General features: G+C 39.3%; 1 protein-coding gene across 1 annotated transcript; it reads left to right on the top strand.

The window, feature by feature from the left end:
* Nucleotides 1–1057: 1057 nt before the first annotated feature.
* On the top strand, nucleotides 1058–18904 carry mybbp1a (MYB binding protein (P160) 1a). Its single transcript, XM_059352266.1, has 27 exons — nucleotides 1058–1293; nucleotides 2375–2470; nucleotides 3046–3129; nucleotides 3223–3297; nucleotides 3447–3554; nucleotides 3967–4157; nucleotides 5636–5803; nucleotides 5947–6064; nucleotides 6576–6865; nucleotides 6947–7057; nucleotides 7144–7269; nucleotides 7713–7919; nucleotides 8620–8728; nucleotides 8818–8908; nucleotides 9724–9884; nucleotides 10013–10123; nucleotides 10211–10390; nucleotides 10629–10802; nucleotides 10998–11155; nucleotides 11444–11578; nucleotides 12410–12500; nucleotides 13744–13875; nucleotides 13956–14024; nucleotides 14392–14505; nucleotides 16200–16298; nucleotides 16412–16536; nucleotides 18301–18904. Exons 1-27 carry the CDS (start codon nucleotides 1117–1119, stop codon nucleotides 18665–18667), a joined length of 3867 nt encoding a protein of 1288 aa, XP_059208249.1. The 5' UTR covers nucleotides 1058–1116; the 3' UTR covers nucleotides 18668–18904.
* The last annotated feature ends 1747 nt before the right edge of the window (nucleotides 18905–20651 follow it).

Genomic DNA, 20651 nt, shown 5'->3' with positions numbered 1-20651 from the left:
CAAGACAACAGAGAACTGAGACATTCAGATTCATAGTTGATCTCAGTGGACTTGATCTCATTTTTATTTTTTTTTTATTTATTTTTTTTTTCCGCTTCTGCGCATGCGCGGCTTTCCTGCGCTACTGCGCATGCGCGGCGTTTTGCGCTTCTGCGCATGTGCGGCTTTCCCCCCCCTTCTGCGCATGCGCGGCTTTTCCCGCTTCTGCGCATGCGCGGTTTTTTCTGCGCTACTGCGCATGTGCGGCTTTTGGCGCTTCTGCGCATGCGCGGGTTTTGGCGCATGCGCAGTGTCCAGAAGACTCGCGCATGCGCAGAAACGCAAAAGCCGCGCGTGCGCAGAACCACAAAAAGCCGCACATGCGCAGAAGCGCAAAAAGCCGCGCATGCGCAGAACCACCCAAAGCCCGCGCATGCGCATAAGCGAAAAAAGACGCGCATGCGCAGAAGCGCAAAAACCGCGCATGCGCAGAAGCGAAAAAGCTGCGCACGCGCAGAAGCGGAAAAATAAAATAAAAAATAAAAAAATAAAAAAATAAAAAAATAAAAAAATAAAAAAATAAAAAAATAAAAAAATAAAAAAATAAAAAATTTAAATAAAATATAGTGGTTTAATTTATAAAAATGGGTAATCATTTTAAATATATCATGTTTTTCATTTTAAATCTTGACCTGAAAAGTAACTAAAGCTGTCAGCTAAATGTAGAGGAATAAAAAGTACAATATATGTCTCAAAATGTAGTGGAGGAGAAGTATGAAGTTACATAAACTGTACATAAAAGTACCTCAAAATTGTACTTTAAGTCCAGTACTTGAGTAAATGTACATAGTTACTTTCCACCATTGCTTCCTGCCTCTTCTAACTTATACATATCAATTAAGAGTCCTATATTGTATTGTTGTTTTTTATTTTTGTGTTATTGCTGAAAATACAAGGGTAGTGTTTTTTATTAAGGCAGAAATCCATAAAAAGACATTGACAAAGCTGTTCTGCATTGTTGAATAAAGTTTTTTTGCAGAGGGAAAAAAAAGTGTTCGACCCGGAAGCAGTCGCGGCGCAGTGAGGCACGTTTTCCTGCAGCAGAAGCAGCATGGGCAGCAGTGGAGGTGTTTAGAGATGTCTGTAGAGATGGTGGAGCTCTCCATGGAAGTACCAGAGCCGGTCCGACCGGCCGGAATCCTGCAACAGAACCGCCTCTTCCTCGACTTCTTCTGGGACTTAGCCAAACCGGATCAGGAGGTCCGTCTGAAGGCCGTGGAGAACTTGATCCAGTACCTGAAAACCAACAACAAGGTGAGGCAGAGTCCAGCGTGGGGATAGCCTGAAGTTAGGACAGTAACAGGAGTGTGTCGCACTTCACTTACTAGTACAGTTGTAACTTCAGCAGAGGTGGAATAAGCTCTAAAAGTATGAATACAAATATGTTAGTCCTGAAGCTCTAGGCTTTCTTACGTAAAAGTTCAATAGTATAACGGTCAGTGACAAATAAGGGTTGGCAAGATGACAAATGGTGTAACCACAAAAAAATGATAAATATTAAATACTTCATCCACCTACATTGTATTTAAGTGGACTTATACATATAACTACTTCATTCTTAAAAACATGAAATTATTATTTTTTTTAGTATTTCTACATTTACACATTTTGTCAATATTGAGCAGAACATATTCTAAAAACAACCATTTTTTTCTGAAGTTTTGATAAATTATGTAACATTAATTAAATACCATAGTGTTGCAATGTAAACGTGGATTGTATTTTATCCTCATTTTAGTTCACATTTATTTTCCTGTATATAATCAGATTTTTATGGGAAAAAATGACTGGTTACACCAACTGACACTGAGTTAGATCACGTCATCGACCCATGAGCATCAAAATGTACTTAAAGTACCAAAAGTAAAAGCACACATTGTGCAGAATTGTAAAAACTAACTATTAGTAACTTTTATTTATTTACTTTTTAGTATAAAGTAACAATAAAGTAAAAGTATGTCAAAATGTATACTGTTAAAATAAATCAGGGTAACTAAATTCTATTCACAAGAAGGATATACATTTAGATATTAAATTTCACCAAGTACATTTACTGAATTGAATTACTGTACTTCAGTATAGTCTTGATATACTTGTACTTGCTACTTGCTACTTTACTTTACTCCAAAATAAAAAAGTTAAAATGTTCCTATGTAAATGCGTTGGTGAGAAAAAAAACCAGAAAATGTTATTCTATAATAATAATAATAATAATAATAATAATAATAATAATAATATTTTGCCTGTTACCTTTTATAAACTCTGTTATCGGTTGTATTCAGTGTTTATACTAAGTGTGGAGGCATGATGGTGTGTTGCTGTCTGTGCACTTCAGGAAGATGAGTTGGAATACACCTTCAAAAGGCTGGTGGATGGACTGGCTCACACACGAGAGACTGCAAGACCAGGATTCAGCGTGGCCCTGGGACAGGTACAAGAAATCAATCCTGCTTATTGCAATATAAGTGTACAATAAGTCAGCTCTGGTCAGAACTGTTTAAAACTTCTCCCCATTATGGACAGCTACCACACAACACAAAATAATGATGGTTAGTTAATTTGCACCACTGCAGATTTGCAGTAATTTTCTACTTTCTACTTGATCCTACTTGTTTTATAAGTTAATTCCATTTATCTTTTTATTATATTCCTGTGTCTTATGCTGCTGTAACGCATACATTTCCCCTCATGGATTTATAATATAGTTCTGTCTATCTATACTTAAAACACCATTTTAAGACATCACAGATTTTTGCATAAGATTTATCACACACATTGAATTATTAACAGTGAAGTAATTTACTTTTAATAAATTAAAATTATACCTTTTAGAGAGGGATGCAAGGCTTTGCAGCACTTATTGAGCTGTAAATCACAAGTGTGTATTGGCTGAAGCTGCGACTGCTCTTCCATTAGTTTTGAGAAAATGCTCTTAGCTTAAAGCAGGAAATAAGAAAAATATGATCAGTTGCTGGCTTTAGCGTGACCTGAGTTTTTGTTTTTCAGGTCTTAAGTGCCTTTGAAGATGTTTCTTTGCAGAGCATACTCGACAGAATCAAACAAAAGCATAATCCAAAGGCAGTGAAAAAGGTGAGCGTTTTTTAAAGTTTTCTCTCTCTGCTCCAAAAGCTACTTACATAAATGAGCTCTTTATGAATGAAAGGTGTTGCCTTGTTTTTTCAGAAACTTTTCAGAAATGCTTTGTTTGGAAACTTGTTTGGTGTCCTCGCCATTCAGCAGTCCGGCCGCCTCTCTAAAGTAAGTAGTCTCACCACAAGAGCTTCACATTTTTTTGCGTTTTTGAACAATGAAAAGAGAGAAATTGTGCATGACTCATGGATCAAAAGAAATAATGAATGTACAGCTTGTTGTCCATATCTTTGAGCTCTCGCCTCGTGTTTCTGCAGGAGCCACAGGTGGTGCTGGGATGTGTGCAGCTCCTGCAGAGTCTCAGCCAGAATAGACAACATGTGAAGGACCTGCCCAACAAGACCATGATGGACATCCTCAATGAGGTGACAACTGCTGCTCAGTCACACCTGTGATGAAAATATAGCAACCATGCCTCTATAAACACATTATATACATGTAGAACACAGATTCCACATTTTTTACATACATTTATTGAAAACTGTACAAAGACAGTATATTTTATGTTCAAACTCATGTAAGTACACTCTAAATCTGAAGCATTCTGTTTGTATTTACATTTTAAACAGCATCCCAACTTTTTTTCTGTAAATACTGAATTGAATGTTTTGGTTTTTAGTCAGCTTTTGCCTACTTACTTCAAATACTGCAGTAGTAGCAGAAGTGTCCATGGGTTCTTTATTCACTTTTAGTGGTTTAATTATTTTCTTTCTGCAAAATCAAATAGCACATCCATCCATTCTCTTCTAAAACTAACATGTCTGTCCGATCCGTCAGATCCCAGAGGAGGTGTTTGAGGAGGTCCTGCTGAGCGCCCTGAAAACTGACCTGGCATCAGCCTTCAACACTCCGGAGCAGCTGCAGCTGCTGCTGGTAGCACTGCAGCGTTTCCCACAAACACTCAAACCCAAGAAACTCAAGAAGCTGCTGGGCTCCTCGACCATCATCAACGCTGATAACATCCCAAGGTAAGAACACAGTGAGCTTTTTTACCCTCAAACACATCCGACTATTTCTCCTACTGTAAAAGTGTGAAAACAGAAATTATTGTGTGTAATGTACGCTCCAGTCAGAAAACAAGCTGTCCTGAAACAGTTTTGGGTTCAGATGGTTAACTCATTTACAGGATATCAACACATTCTGGAATTACGTTAATGTTTGTGTAGCCGGTGTCACTCTGCGTTGTGTTGAATTTTTTTGTTGGTAATTGAGGACACCACAACGACAGGATAATTGAAGCTTGTTTATTGGCTGCTCCTCTTTTCTCTCATGGTCTCCGCTCTGTAATACAGTACAGTAGTGAGCAATACAGATCACCTCCTATTGTCACCACCTTCACTCTCAAAGTCCCAAAACAACTTTTTAACTTATTTATTATTATTATTATTATTATTTATTTTTATTTTTTATTTTTTTGTGTTGTTAGTTTGTTGTTTATTCCTTTTCTTGGAGATCCTCATGTGGGGAATACCAGTTTGCCTTGTATATATGTTTGTCTGTTTACCCTATGTTTTGTTATTTATTTTGTGAATATATACCTTGAAAAAAAAGGGGGGAAAAATACAAGGTACAATATTGTAAAGAAAACGAAATGACTGATTATGTTTGTGAAAGTAAGAAGCCTTGTAATGAAGTATTAAAAAAGTCCCAAAACACAGAGAGGAGAGATATAATATTTACAGTAACAATAATACTTTTCATTCAAAACAGTATTTACATCTTTATAACAGTGTGCAATTTTCGGACCAAAATTAAATAAATATCATGCGAATGCACATACCTGTAATACAGTACAGTAGTGAGAAATACAGATCACAACCAATCAACCAACAACAACACTCTTTCACTACACGAGGAGTGGCGTCTTTTTAACAATCCACCTTCACTGTACTTCAGTGTGTCTGACTAAAAGTTATTTACAGAGTATGGCATGAAAATAAATTACAGAATATGTGAAAATTGCAACACTAGACATCATTAAACATCACTTCTCTCAATCCCAACGAAGATAACAAACAGATACTATATACACAGTATTAAAGTAAAGTAAAATAAATAAAATAGCGGAGCAGAGAAATACATACATTCGCTCTCAAAGTCCCAAAACACAGAGAGCAAAAATGTGGGAAAATAACTTCTGTCCACAACGGGAGAATCCATTTCTTTAACTGGCAAAATACTAATTAAAACTTACATGTAATTGCCTCTGTGTACATCCAAATGATACAGAAAATAATTTTGCCACAGATTAGCATCACAATCCTTTGTAAAAATGAAATATAAAAACAGGAAGTTACCCCTTTTAGTTTACGCCTTCAAAATAAAAGTTCTCCACATTATCCTAATAAAAATCAAAATAAAAGTTCATAATCTAGTGTAACAACATCTCTCTGCTACATTTGCACCAGTTTCCCTCATTCCAGCTTCTACGTATGATGTGTTACAGGTTGACCGAGGTGATGAAGATGGCAGCCCACTCGATGAAGAAGGAGTGTGTCCTACCATCAGTGGTGCTGGACCTCCTGAAGCTCTCTCTGAAGGAAGACAGCTTCCAGCTCTTCTGGAATACCGCCATCGTCAACGGCATGTTAAAGGAGAAGGCGGGGCCAACTCAGTGAGTGCTCACAGGGAGAGCAGAGTTCAGATAGTTCTGTGGAACCATTCAGTTTGATGTAATGACTTCTCACGCCCTCACTGGTCCACTGAGCTACATCCTGCTAACATGTTCCCCTGCTGTGTTGTTCTGTTTGTGTGCAGCTACCTGAGCTTCCGCCTGCTGGGCAGCGCCCTGCCTCTTCTGTCTGCAGACCAGCTGAAGGAGGTGCTGTCTGGAGAGGTGATGAAGCAGTATGGGGAGCATGTGGTGTCTTCTCAGGTTGGTGCTTTCTGTTTTTATGCTCCTAAATTGTGGAACTCGCTGCCTTCTGGGTTTTAAAATGGCAAGCTCCCTCTTTTTTCAAATTAGTTTTGACGTTTTTATCATTGTTTTTTAATTTAATTTAATTTTTTACATTTTTTTCATAACTGGTGTTTATTTTATTTTATTCTATTAACTTTCATTTGTTGATTTGTAACATCATATTGTTGGAACAAGCCTTTTGCACTGCTGTAGATGAAGTATTAACAGCTGACTCATTAATCAATTCAATTCAATTCAATTGGCTTTATTGGCATGACGTAAAACTGTACATATTGCCAAAGCAAGCGTCAGAAAAAAAAAAGATAACAGTAAGGAAAGCAATATTTACAATAAATTATTGTAATTCTATTATTCATTTTAAAAGAAAAGAAAAACTAATAACAATAAAAGAAAGCAATATTTACAATCATTGAATTACAATCAATCTATCATTCATACAATCTGATCCATCATTTTCCTCTCCAAGAAACCAGACCGCTTCAAGCTGGCCCCAGAGATGGACACCTACGTGTCGGACTTTCTGCAGGGCTGTCAGGATGCTGACAAACAGCTGGCAGTGATGGTGGGCTTCTCCTCGTTGACCAACCAGGGCTTCCCCGTGGTGTCGCCTGTGTGGAAGGTGGTGCAGCACCTGCAGCCTGCAGCTCTGCAGCCTTACGTGGACTGGCTGAAGAACATGTTCCTGCAGCCGCAGCTGGACAAGCTGCTGGACTTCAGCACCCGCAAGCAGAAGGAAAATAAGGAAGCGAACGAACAGTGAGTGTGTTCGCCCGTTGAGTTGTTTATCAGTCTGGATGGAAATTGGATGAATGCAACTGTTGATTTTTCCCACCACAGGACGGAGAACTCCATCTTCCGCTTGAGGAAGTGGATTGGTTCTCGGCTCTCCTCGATCATCGACAACCACCAGGTGAAGAAGTCAGAGGATCTCATCATGGATGTGGCCAGGTGAGACCTGCCTGCAGTTGAGTGTTGTCAAGGTCTCTGTGTTTGTTTGAAGAGTGAACCGTCAACTGGCGTTGTTTCTTTTCCAGGTTTATCTTTTTCCACACATTCTTCAGTGCCAAGAAGGCCTCAGCAGATGTCCCAGAGACGAAGGGGAAGCTGTCTGTCCCACTGGATGATAAGACCAGAGGAGTGCTTGTCAATACCTTCTTTGGGTGAGAGATGAAATAATCTGTAGTGTTCTCGGACAGCCGCCTCTCAAATGTACAGCACTTTGAAAAGGTTTATATAAGATCAGTATTTCACATCACTGTGGAGGAATTTCACTCTCTTTGCAGATTAGCTTTAATTCGGTCACATTGGAGGGTTTCGGAAGAACAAACTGCCCATTTGTTCTTCCTGCCACAGCGTTTCAGCAGGTCAGACAAATGTGGCAAATGTAGAAATGTGAAAAGGTATCAAATGATAATCTGACACTACAGCCAGTGAAGTTTATTTCTATCAGCATTTGCAGAACATTAATGCTTTCTACTCTGTTTGCACAGAGGACAAGAGAAATCCAAATGTGACGTGATGCATGTAACCTCGCGGTCTTGTTCAGTTTTCTCGTTGTGTCACAGCTGATTGACTGACTTACTGTCTGTCCATCCTCCTCCAGACTCCTCCTGTCCATGCACCACCTGCCTCTGGCCCAGGACTCTGCTGAAGGCGCCACAGTCAACCAAAAGCGTGTACAGGGCGTCACAGCTGATGGCACCTTGTGGATCTACCACCTGGTCCAGTACGCCCAAGTCCTGCTCGACCAGACGAAATGCGTCCAGAGTAGCCAGCCCTTCAGCCCCGAGCAGAGACAGGCCTGGGACAGGTAGGACAACAGCATACAGCAGAAATAATCTGACTGTCACAATATTTCAGCCTCCCTCATGAATATATTTGCACAGGTTTAATGAAAATTCAGCTTATTACAACTTGGAGCTTATTTTCGTAGTTTTATCAATCAACTAATTATAACACTGAAGTCATTAAGTCTTGTGTCTCACTTGGGGGAAAAAAGCTCTGCTGCCATTTAGAGGACAAAAATGTTTGTAGCAAAAAACTGCCATGAAATGAATAAATATTATATTATTATTTTGTTTTCACCGAGTTAATGAATTGAATTAATTTTTAACCAATTCAGTCCAGATCATAACTACCAATATAGAATATTAGCAATTTAAAGGCCATTTTTCTGCATAATACCATTGTGTTTTTTATGAAGAAAAAAATGGGCAAGTGTCTGAATTTTGGATACACAGTTTATTATAGATATTAGATATAGATATTATCAGAGCTGAGGTTGAACTTCCAAAATAAAAAAGATCACACCCATGACAAAAAGTTTATCATTTGCATTAACACAGCCACAATGTTTAAAAAAATAAAAAATAAAAAAGCCACAAATGGGCTGGAGTAATTTCTGTTCAGCTACAGGTTAAATGTATAACCTGCTACACATCATACACAGCATTACTAAACGCAGTAGGATTGTGTTTGACAGTTTTGCTCCTATATGTGTGTTCTTGCAGTATGATGCAGTCGGTAGCAAACCTGAAGAAGAAAGCAAAGAAGGGCGCGACTGCAGAGAGCGGCGCCTTCCAGCAGCTCTTCCTGCTGGTCGGCATGCACCTCTTCAAGGTACAGCATACCACTAGAGTCGTGATTATTGTAGTTATTATTCTGCTGTTAACAACACTGACAAACAAACCAAAAAATTTCCCTGAAAGGCCCCTGAAGAGCTGCTGGACACCATGAAGGACCTGCAGAGCTGCATGGACAAAGCGCAGGAGAAGAAGGCCAAGAAGAAGAAGAAACAAGGTAAGGATTTATGCACAATGATGGAGTCAAATGTAACCAAGTACATTTACTCAAGTACTGTACTTTTTTGTACTTAATAGTATTTCTAGTTGCTGCTACTTTATACTTTTACTCCACTACATCTCATAGGGAAATATTGTGTGTTTTACTCCACTGAAACATATGACAAAAGTGTTGTCAAATGTTGTTTTTTTAATTGATTTTGAAATATTGAATTAAAAAAACTACCCAACACTATATAAAGTAAATAATTTAGCTCCACCTTTACCAGCTGCAACATTTAGGAAATGAACAAAGTAATGCATCCATAATTCTAATCAAATAATATAACCTCTATTTTTCTGAAATGGGAATTGTCGTGTATTTTAACCTTAAGTCTGTTGTATATGTAAATAGGAAACTGTTTGATAATGTAATGTTTGTCATTGCAACTTTATGAAGTGATTATATGTGTTTACAAAATCTATCAGACCATTGTTTTCTTCGATTTCTTGTTCATTTTTATGCCTGGTACAAACTAAAGGTACATATCTCTAGCCATTTTCCATGGTTTTCTTGATAATAACCAAAATCATTATCAAGAAAACCATGGAAAATGGCCAGATATCAGCTCTTAAATCAAACTCTTATGAGCTATTTTGTTGTTATCATTAAATTGTCCAAACAAACATACCTTTAGTTCTACCAGGCATTAAATGAAGAAAGCAAGGAGAAAACAAGGGTGATCTAATAATTCTAATCTAATTTCCATGACTGTATGTTAAAGTATGTGAATGTGCTGTATAAATATGTGTGTGTTGTTTCCTTTGGTGCAGCCACAGAGCAGGAGGAGGAGCCGGAGTGGGTGGAGGTGTTGGTGGACATCTTGTTGTCCCTGCTGTCCCAGCCGAGCCGTCACATCAGACAGGTCTGCAAAACGGTCTTCACCTCCGTCTGCCCCCACGTCACTGCGGCCGCCCTCACCGCCATCTTAGATGTAAGTAAAACGAGGCTATGAGTGACTCCAAAGCAATGAGTGATCTCTAATTGTATTCAGACACCCTGGTTTTATGTGTTTCACTGCAAGCTTTTTATGTGATTGTAAAGATGAGTATTTCTGTGTAGGTTCTGGACCCAGACAAGGATGACGAAGAGGACGGTGCTGTGGTCGTCACTGATGACAACAAACCCCAGAAGAAGAAGCCAAATGAAGAAGATGATGATGAGGAGATGGAGGTCAGTCCTTGTCGGACTTATTCACAAGTTATATTCTTTACTGTGAAACGTTTGAAATCCTAAAACACGTGGTCATGCTTCTGCCAGGACGAGGAGTCTGAAGGGTCAGATGATGACTCTGATGAGGATGAAGATGATGAAGCAATGGAAGAGGATGATGAGGAGGAGGAGGAGGATGAAGAGGAGGAGGAGGAGATGGGAGAGGGCGCTGTGGACCAAAGTTTCCGTTTGGAGCTGATGAAGGTCCTGAAGCAGCAGAATGCTCTGGTGGGTTTTTAGAGAAGGTCAGATTTAAAATAAAGAGTGTTTAAAGTCGAAATTTTGCCTAATTCAGCCTATATTTAATATTGTTTCAGAGAAGAGTACCAACTTCTGCACCTCTGCTGATATAAATGTTATTGGATATAGTAACACTGTTGGATTGAGACATTTTAGATGAGAGAACAATATGTCTCAGATCCCACTGCACATTGTGGTAAAGTCCTCTGTTGTGCCACGTGTTCAGGCAACAGAGGGGGACGGCAGCAGTGATGAAGATCTGGATGACGACGCCATGATGGAGCTGGATAAGGGCCTGGCGGCGCTGTTTTCCGAGCAGAAGAAAAAGACCCAGGCCAAGAAGGATGAAAAGGCGAAAATACAAAAAGAGAAGACGCTGGTCCGAGACTTTAAGATCAAGGTACGTCATCCAGGAAATAATGCTTGTTGTCTGGTCCCATCAGAGTCCCATAAGATCTCAATGTCATGTGTGTATTCAGTCCAGAGATGGCTCTAGAACATGCTTAGCATGGCTTAGCTTAGCACGAAGACTAGAAGCCAATACGCCTTCCACTAACTCCAAACCTGTCTCTCTCCCCTGTTTGGTGTGTTCCAGGTGTTGGACCTGATCGAGGTGTTTGTGGCCCGGCAGGCTGGCAGTCCACTTGTTCTGGGTTTGGTGGAGCCTCTGCTCAGCATCATCGACAGAGGAATGAGCTCCGACAGCGACCAGCAGGCGCAGGACTTCCTCCGCCGAGCTGCAGATATCTTCAGGTAACACACGTTAGCTATAGATCGAGATAATTCACTGCGTCTGTTACTGATTTAATGTTTGTTGTCTCCAGCCTTTGTTTGTTTTTGTACAGTTTTCAACATCATTATGTATTTGGTGTGAAATGCACATTTCAGAATGTTTTGATCCACAGTCGCAGCTGGCAGCCTGATGTCTCAGCTAGGTTTTCATATCTCAAGAACTGGACTGATTCCCACTTTGACTGAATACACACATATCTCACCTGTTTGTGTGATCCCCCCCCTCCCTTTTTTTTTTGTTGTTGGTAGGAACCAGCTGTGCAGGTCCAAGGTTTACTGCAGGACCGTCGGTGACAGACAGGGGGAGCTCCATGACCTGCTGGACAAACTGATGACTAAAGCCCAGAAACTATCCGAATCCTCAGTCTGCCTCTACTACTTCAGGTACAACTTACTGTTTAATGACTGAGCTGAATAATATTAATAATAAATGATAATAGCACAATATCTGAAAGTGTGATGAAACTGATCACCGATACAAAGGGAAAAGGTCTGGGAAAATATGTAAAGGGTATGACGCATAACATGACCATTTCACTACACTGAACAAGTGCATTTGGAAGTTGATGAATGAAAAATATGAACTGTGATTATGATATTCTGTTAAAAGTCAAGTCTAACTAAATGTGACTCTTTTTGTAACCTGAAACTTCTAATTTAATCTGACAAAGTGAAATAATCAGTTTATTGTAAGTACTGTATATACAGGTGCCTCTCAATAAATTAGAATATCATAGAAAGTGTATTTATGCCAGCAATTTGATACAAAAAGTGGAAAATACACATTATATTGGTCCATTGCAAACGGAATGAAAACATTTAACTTCTTAATTTATTTAATTTCGTCTAATTATAATGATTATGGCTTACATTTAATGAAGACCTAAAATTCAGTGTCTCAAAAAATGTGAATAATACCAATTTTAAAAAGTATGTTTAATATGGAAATGTTGGCCTCTGAAAAGTATGTCCATCTATATGCACTCAATACTTGGTTGGGGCTATTTGACTTGAACTACTTGAAATTTTGACTTTTCCATGATACTCTAATTTATTGAGATTCACTTGTACATGTGTAACACAGCTGTAAAGTGCTGAAGAAGCTTGAAAGTGCTTGAATTTGACTGTCGAAAATGCGTATGAACCCTGGGGCCGTGCATTTAATTTGGGTCTTGGATGTTTTTGTATTTTGCTAATGTTGAACTGTCGCTGCAGTGCGTCTCTGTACGTGGTCAAAGTGCTGCGAGGAGCTCCACCTGCTGAGGCCAAAGAGGAGCAGCCAGCTGACGGAGCTGCAGCAAATGATGTATGTTTACACACACTGATTAATTTGTTGCCTGTGTTTTTAGTCTTAACCTCCTTGCAGTGTGTGCTGCTGCTTTAAGATCACTGGATAATAGTGCCATTGTTACTGTTTACATCGCTCATTACGTCCAGCTTTGCATCAGAAATATTCCAGGTCTGTCCCAGTATTTACTGGGTCAGGAAGTGGGTCAGTGCTGGATAACTTGGCCCCCTTTTATCAAGAGTGTCTAACTCACACACACAGTTCTAGTTTGCTTTTATAGATATCGTAGTACATTGCTGTTTTTTCTGTCGGTCGGACAAAACAAGACATTTGAACGCGTCACCTTGGGCTCTGGGAAAATTGTGATGGACATTTTTATAGACTAAGCAAAAATATTATTGACAGGTAAATGAAGGTAGTTGTTAGTTGCAGCCCTACGCTGCTCAAAAAGAGATTCCAAGTGTCACCTATGTTCAGTTATTGCTCACATATTTTCAGTTGTCTGTGCCGCCAGATGGTTGCAAGAGGATGCTGCTCTCAGATGTTTGAGTTTATTGTTTTATTTATTAAGTAATGGACAAATTCAAACGTTAACTTGATGATGCTTCTAGATAAAGTAAGTTAAGGTATCGGCAAGCGTTCTTCTTCAGGGGGCAATGTTTTAATGTTTAAAAAGTACAAACATTTCACTTAAACCCACACATGGCAACCTCATGATGGTGCTGGAGGAAAACTGAGGATTTCACCACCAAAAACAGTAGATTTCATCATCTGGGAACAGGGTCATTATTAACAGACAAAGTTATGGACAGTGAAACATGCACTTCAAAATAAAATTTGTTGCATTGGTGATATTTCAATATTGTTTTTTTCAAAGAACATGACAACAGCTACAGGTATTAAGTGACCCAGGACACCTAATATTCAAATCCTGTAAAGCATTAGATAAAACACAAATGACAAAGAATTTTGTTTGGCTGCTGTAATAAAGCTTTTGTGATTTTTTTTTTAAATGTCAAAAATTCATGATTCAGCTGCAGTATAACTGAATAGTTTCTTAATTATTCCAAATATAAGGTGACTTAAAAAAGCCAACCCTGGAACCACTTTAAAATAATGCTGAATTTAAAAAAAAAACGGAGCAAAAAAATCAAATAGTTGTAGAAATATTTCTTAACATGCCAGGAAAAAGACTGCGAAAAAGTCTTGTCAGGAATAAAAACTGACCCGCTGTGCTCTTTATTGCTGTGTTTGTGTGCAGTTGAGCTTCATGGGCAGCATGGATGTGGATCGGGTCTCTGCTATCTTCAGAGACGCTCTGAGCTCCTTCATGGGCAAGAGGAAGAGCCCTCTGAGCACTCAGATGTTCACAGACTTGTTCACCAGATTCCCGGTGAGTTACAGCGACACATCTCACAAGGTGCTTCAGGTCTCTATGACAGAAGTAACTAATGTGTGTTGGGGTTTTTTTAGGGTTTGTGTGTGAAGCTGTTGGATGCAGCTGTGCAGCACATCACATCTGGGGTCAGAGTGCACCAACAGGTAAAGGAGACCCTCCTTCCTCCATCTCAGATGCTACATGATTTACAGATGTTACATTGATTTATGACCTGTTAATATTGTTTAAAGAAGTGGGATGGGATTGAACAAGTTTTTAATTCTTCCCACCCCTTTTCAAATATGTTGTGGCATTTTTATAGAGTGCTTGGCGGCCTTGTCAGTGCAGGAGTCACTAGGGCTGACTCCTGTTGATGCATTATTATTATTGTATTGTTGTTGCATATTTGAAATAAATCATTCAAATCAAAAATTCAAATAAAAAAAAAGAGGCTACATATTTACTTAGAACCATCTGTATGTGTTGAATTTGTGTGTAAGTTCCTGTTGATGGACATTGTTTTGTGTTCAGGGCCAAGCATGTGTGTTGGTGTTGCGGGCGATGCAGAGTCGGGAGGTTCAGCAGCTGCTGAGCGGCGCTCCGTGGACGGAGCTCTGTGTGAAGGTCTCAGGTCAGCTGGAGGCGGTAAGTCAATATTACATCACAGGGTTAGAACTGAGGAGGAGCTGCATCTGTCAACACTGAGAAGCTTTCGGGGTTTATGTAGTATACAGACTTTCTTTCCCTCTTGTTTTTCTTCATTGTCATGTTCAGTTGTTTTTTCACTGGCTGTTTTTCTTTGTTTTTCTGCATGCTTGTAGTACGGTGTAATAGAATATGATGCATTCCTGTAGATTAAACGACCCAACATTGTATAAACTTCTTTATACATTGTTGGGTCGTTTAATCTACAGGAATGCATAAATGAGGACAACCTTAAACATCTACTGCAGTAACATATTTTAGTTCTTCTTACTTCTGTGCTGTTTCCAAAGAGGTGCACGACTTGTGTATTGCAGTGAAAAACGAGGCCACAGTGAATAAAATGTGACAGGAGCAAAAAAACCACCCCGACACTGCTCGGGGATCAGTGGGATAAAGGATTAACGCACAATAAAACACTCAGATTCCCACTCAAATATATGAATAAAATAAATGCATGCAGGAAGTGAGGAAATGTGATTAGGTGTTTCAGTAATGACATATTTTACAAAAGGCTACAGCTTGAACAAGATGTTTTTTTTTAGTCTAGCTGCAGTGCAAATACTGTGTAACTCTTCAGTAAAAGGACATGAATGTGTTACAACAAGCTTAAAGATTATATAAGTTATTTCAAATGTGGAAAATGCTGCAACAAACAGCACACAAACTCAGAGAAGAAAGTGAGACACCACTCCTATAACGTGTAAATAGACAACTCTTTACTAACAGGTTCATAACTTTTCATTACTGCTGCATCGATGTGTATGTTGCATTTTACTGTTTTAGATGTTAACTCTGCCGATAACCAGGTACCAACTCGCTACCATTGCTCTTTTTCCCCCCAGTTTCAATTCTGTGAAGCTCTGAACTGATTAAGTCATTTTTCTATGTGTAATGTAACACAAGGCTATAACGAGGGCAGTGGAAACATCCTTCACGCATGTGCAAATTTTAATTATATTGCTCTCGAAGGTTTGTGAAATTGCATCAGGCTGTGATGAACGATGATTAGAGCTGCACTCGCTGACCTCTGTGTGTCCACAGGACAGCTGAGGTGTAAACGCATGCATAGTTAGATGCTCCTGCAGTTCTTATATAGACCTGCGAAACAATAGACATTTTTTTTAAATGCTTTTTTGGTGATAAAATGTAACCTCAGTCCTGTTTCCGGGCTGCTCTGCTTTATTGAGCTTTGCTAAGCATGTCATGAAACAGTTTCGTCCATACAAATGTTTCAAAATTACTTTTTTTAAAAGCAGTATATAAACATTACAAAATGAGTTATAACACTATAATCTAGTTCTAAGCAGATATACAGTCATGGAAAAAATATTAGACCACCCTTGATTTCTTCAATTTTTTGTTCATTTTAATGCCTGGTACAACTAAAGGTACATTTGTTTGGAAAATATAATGATAACAAAATAGCTCGTAAGAGTTTAAGAGGTGATAGCTAGCTGTTTCCCATGGTTTTCATGAATCATAATTGTTGAATTATATATAATTCAACAACTATGACTCCTTCAGTGGCCATACATTAAGTAATAGTGTCCTTATGATGGTGTACAACTATGTTATAACTGCTTGTTCACTTCTGATTAATGCTGAAGTCTAACCTTGGTGTCTTCTCCTCTCAGAGTCTCCAGATCGAGCAAACTGAGAGCAAAGTGGTGAAGGAAAAGGTGCTGAAAACCCTGGAGCTCTGTCAGTTCCTGGTCAAGCATGTTAACCAGCAGGTAAGTGTGGAGTGACAGTGTGAGAGTGAACGGCTGGTCCAGTGATCTCATGAGAGGGAATCCTTGATGGGGTTTGACTCACGCCTCTGCTTTCTGCTGCCTGCACCGTGTAGAAGCTGTCTGTGGACCTGGAGCCCCTTCAGAAGGTCCTGCAGTCCCTCACCAGCGCCATCGCTTTCAAGAAGACGGGCAAGCTGGAGGACACCTACTGGGCTGTGATGAAACACTTCGGAGTCATGTGAGTTGTTGTGGTGTGAGCTCAAGAAATGATTGTCATGCATGTACCCAAGATACCAGGCTTGTGGGAGAAATTAGGTTAAAAAGTTAAATTTGTGTATACATGCAGCACGTTAGTGATGAGATCCCCCCAAACACACACACACACACTTCCATTTATAAGTTTGGTTCCATGGTTCACTTATTTTAACGTGCATTAGTGTGCTGAATGTAAAGATTTCTTCTATGAAATGTCATGTAGGGGGCATGAACTAAATCAAAATCAATACATTGGATAAACTGAAAAGAAAAGTCTTCACTTTGGGAAGGGATCAGGAGAAATGTAGCTGCAGAAATCAGGTTTCTCTAATCCAGAGATCCCCAACCCGGGTACTTGAACCCTCTGGCGTTATCAGGGGGTACATGGGAATATTGTGGTGTGGTTTAAATTTAAATAACAATATATTGAGTGTGAGGCAGCTATATTGAACACCTAGTATTGCAACTGAGGGTGCGGGAAAAATGGTAAAGTTCCCACTTCTCCAAAATAATCAAAAGATTGACAATTTCATTGCTTAAATGAAAACAATGTTGTAAAATATTTTTAAAAGTTGTGTAAAAAAGGTTGATGATAAATTGAAATGAACACATTAGGAACCTGATGGATGGCATTGATAAATGGGAGGTCATCTCATAGCAGTGTGCAGTAACGCCTGAAAGAAAAGGTGTGGGTACACAGCTTTAATCTTCTACTTCAATAACGTAAACCAGGTTTCTCATTTAGGTTAAGTAACCATAAGGTTTTACCTCAGCACACAAGAATGCAGACTTCCACCAAGGTCAATAGTGTATTCACATGCTCCTTGGATGCATATCCCAAGTTGGGAAGACGGTCTTCCGATTTCAATGTGTTCATGAGCTTTAAGTCAAGATGTGGAAACAACATGGACGCTGCAAAAAAGATCCATTTTATTTTATTGCTCAGTGTTTAATCAACATAGAGCTGTTTCCAGTGTTTGTGTGACAACAAAGGGCAAAGGACACAGATCATGTGAGCTATGAAATATGACAGAAAACACATTTTTCAGAGTATTCCGGCACCATACAAACGCAGCACAAATACAATGACAAATTTGCAAATTTGGATCAACTCAAAAATGTGATGGCCTCTTTGGGCGTCCCAGTGGCTCACACCGGTAGAGCGCTAACCATGTATGCCGTGTGCTGCGGCGGAGCCAGGTTCGAATCCGGCCTGAGCTCCCTTTGCCGCATGTCTTCCCCTCTATCACCCCCTTTCTATCTCTCACTATCAATAAAGCAACAAAATGCCAAAAAAATAATCTTAAAAAAAAAAAAAAAAAAATGTGATGGCTTCTTCTTGAGTGCTTGCTACACCCTTCCACCAAGTTTCATGAAAATCGGGCCAAACTGGCAACATCAGTGTATTTTCATTGTTTTCTCCACCATTGATACGTTTGTTTGTTTTTTAAAATCACTGCTGCAGTATAATGAGAGGTTTTCTAACCGCAGTCTTCTGCTCCTGGGAACACTGGCTTTTGTCCACAGGTGCTGCCAGAATCCACACAAATGGAAGTACCTTGTAGCTGCTTTAATTTATAATTTATGAATTTTAACAAGGAATTTGTTTGTTCTTGTTCCTTTTTATAAAAATGAGCTTTACCCAGGATAACTTTACCACAGGGCTCGTGTATCTCAAAGCGTTTTCTTTCACAGTGTATTGTAGCCATCACATTGACCTTGTATGTGTTTATGTTCACTTTCACAGGAAACCAAAAGTTGAAAAGATAAAGCCTGACAAGGAGGCCAACCAGCAGCAAGTCCTTAAGAAGAAGAAAGGTTTTCTGCCAGAAACAAAGAAGCGTAAAAAGCGCAACAAGCCTATTTTAGAGCCAGCAGCAGCAGCAGCAGCAGCCGCCGCCGACAACAACTCGACCTTCAAATACAAACCGGGAGCAGACAAAGGACAAGCCAAAAAGAAACATGACAAGAAAACAAAACAGAAGCGGCCGGCCGACGGAGCGACAGCTTCTCAGCCCAGCCCGGCCAAGAAGAGCAAGACAACACAGTCTGAGAGCAAGACAGCCAAGAAAAAGAAGAAGAAATCCAAACAGAAGAAAGGGGGAGGAGAGTAAATGGAAAGTGGACACTGCTATTTAAATATTTCCTTTTAAAGAGCCTGTCTTTTGTCTGTTAATTTTTTTTTACCTTCTTGGCTGCCACTTCAGTTCTAATAATATGTTTGTAAGTTTCAATATGAGATAATATTATACATATTGAAAAATGAACATGTGGGAAGTGAATCTGGATGGATTATTTTTCTAATATGTAACTTTGTTTGGAAAAAATGCAATAATAAATTCATTTATCTCCCTGTAAATCTGACATGACTGCACTCACTACAGAATAGTTCTATCAGCTTTATTATATATATATATATATATATATATATTTTTTTTTTTTTTTTTTTTTTTCAGGTTAATGTCTGCGACACTGAATATAGTCACATAGAATTTTCTTTTTTTCTAATGGGATTGAATCAAAGATGTAATTTTTTACTGACCCAGACCAGTTGTCTAAGTGAGGCCAAGCTTATTCTTTGCTGCCACTCGACATCCATTAGTCAAAGATGTGGGAGGACGTGACTCAGAATTTTTCAGTCGCATGTATGCATTGACAGAAATGTAACTTATATAACATTCTTAATAGGAAAAATATCACTGGCCTCTTCGCAGGATTTGATGTTCCAAGCCTTTGTGCTATAAACTAAGGTGAGCAATCACAGAGAACTCTAATTCAGCTGTCAGAAAAATGATGCAGTGTCCCACAAATGGATTACTATACAGGATATGCAGCCATGCTGCCATAAATCTACAGGCGTGCCAGGCAGGTAGCAGCCTCATCCATCAGTTTATCTCATCTTAAAGCCCCTCTCCACTTCAGGAACCTTCAGTGGTGGGCCTCAACAGGAGCCATCTTGCAGCAAACAACGTGTTGTTTGGTGCTGTACTCACAGTACATAGCACTGTTTGGAGTCCCAGTGACTCAAAAATATATGGGGGTGTATTTGTCCTAGCCTCTCATCACACATTAGTTTTGAGTTTCAGTCTTTAAGAAAACAGAGCTTGCTTTAATCAATACAATTTCGATGTTAACGCTATAATAGATTTTTTATTTTATGTTTATCTGTCTAATTTGTTTGGATCACATGATTATTTACTTGTATGTGAAAGTAGGTGCACATGTATAGTAACAGACTCCACAATGCCCAAGAGTTGATCCAAAGGGTCGTTGTTTTTTTAAACAAGGTGGGTGTTAAACGAAAGGTGTCCTCTTGTAAAAAGGAAATGTAAAAATATAATTGGCTGGTTGCCAGGAAATTAACTGGAAAGGGCCACGGGGCAATCGCACCGAGCACTGGTCCCATACAGCAATAGCTGTATGGGACCAGTGCTAATAAACTGTGTTCAAGGACCCAAATTCCACTCTACAGAAATAATTTATACATAAAAACATAGGAAAATTTGTCTTCTCCCTCACAATCCTCTGGTAAAGCTGTCAGAGTTATAGTTTGGGCGTAGGACGCACAGATGCGCCACCAACACGCACCAACAGCCTCATTGGCTCCCATATTAAAAACGCAGGAAGATTTCTGAAAAGGGGAGATGGAACAGTTTTTTTAGATCGCTCTAACAAAGCTATTTTTTAATTTTTCTGAAAAAAAACAAACATATGTAGACGTTCAGGAAGAACTCAGGACGCTCAAAGTGAAATCGGATCAATGATAGGTATTATGGTTTTGCCAAAAATGCTTTCTGTTCGAGGCCAGAAATTCCAGCCTTTCAATGTTCCGGGACATTGGCAGGTGTCAGTTAATTCTGTTGATTGCTTTGATCTGATTGCCTTTGATCTTTGATGTGATTACAGTTACAGATACACACACACATGCGCGCAAGTGCGCACACTCCTCACACATGCATACACATGCTTCAAACGCACGCACACACACACACACACACACACACACACACACACACACACACACAGGTAACTGCGGTTTTCGCTACACACACACACAAATCACACACTCACTCACACATTTTTAGGTCAAAGGGCATA

Source organism: Centropristis striata, chromosome 15, assembly GCF_030273125.1.
Source record: "Centropristis striata isolate RG_2023a ecotype Rhode Island chromosome 15, C.striata_1.0, whole genome shotgun sequence".
Lineage (NCBI taxonomy): Eukaryota > Metazoa > Chordata > Actinopteri > Perciformes > Serranidae > Centropristis > Centropristis striata.
Note: the sequence above shows the minus strand (reverse complement) of the source record. Positions and strands in the feature narration are given on the sequence as shown.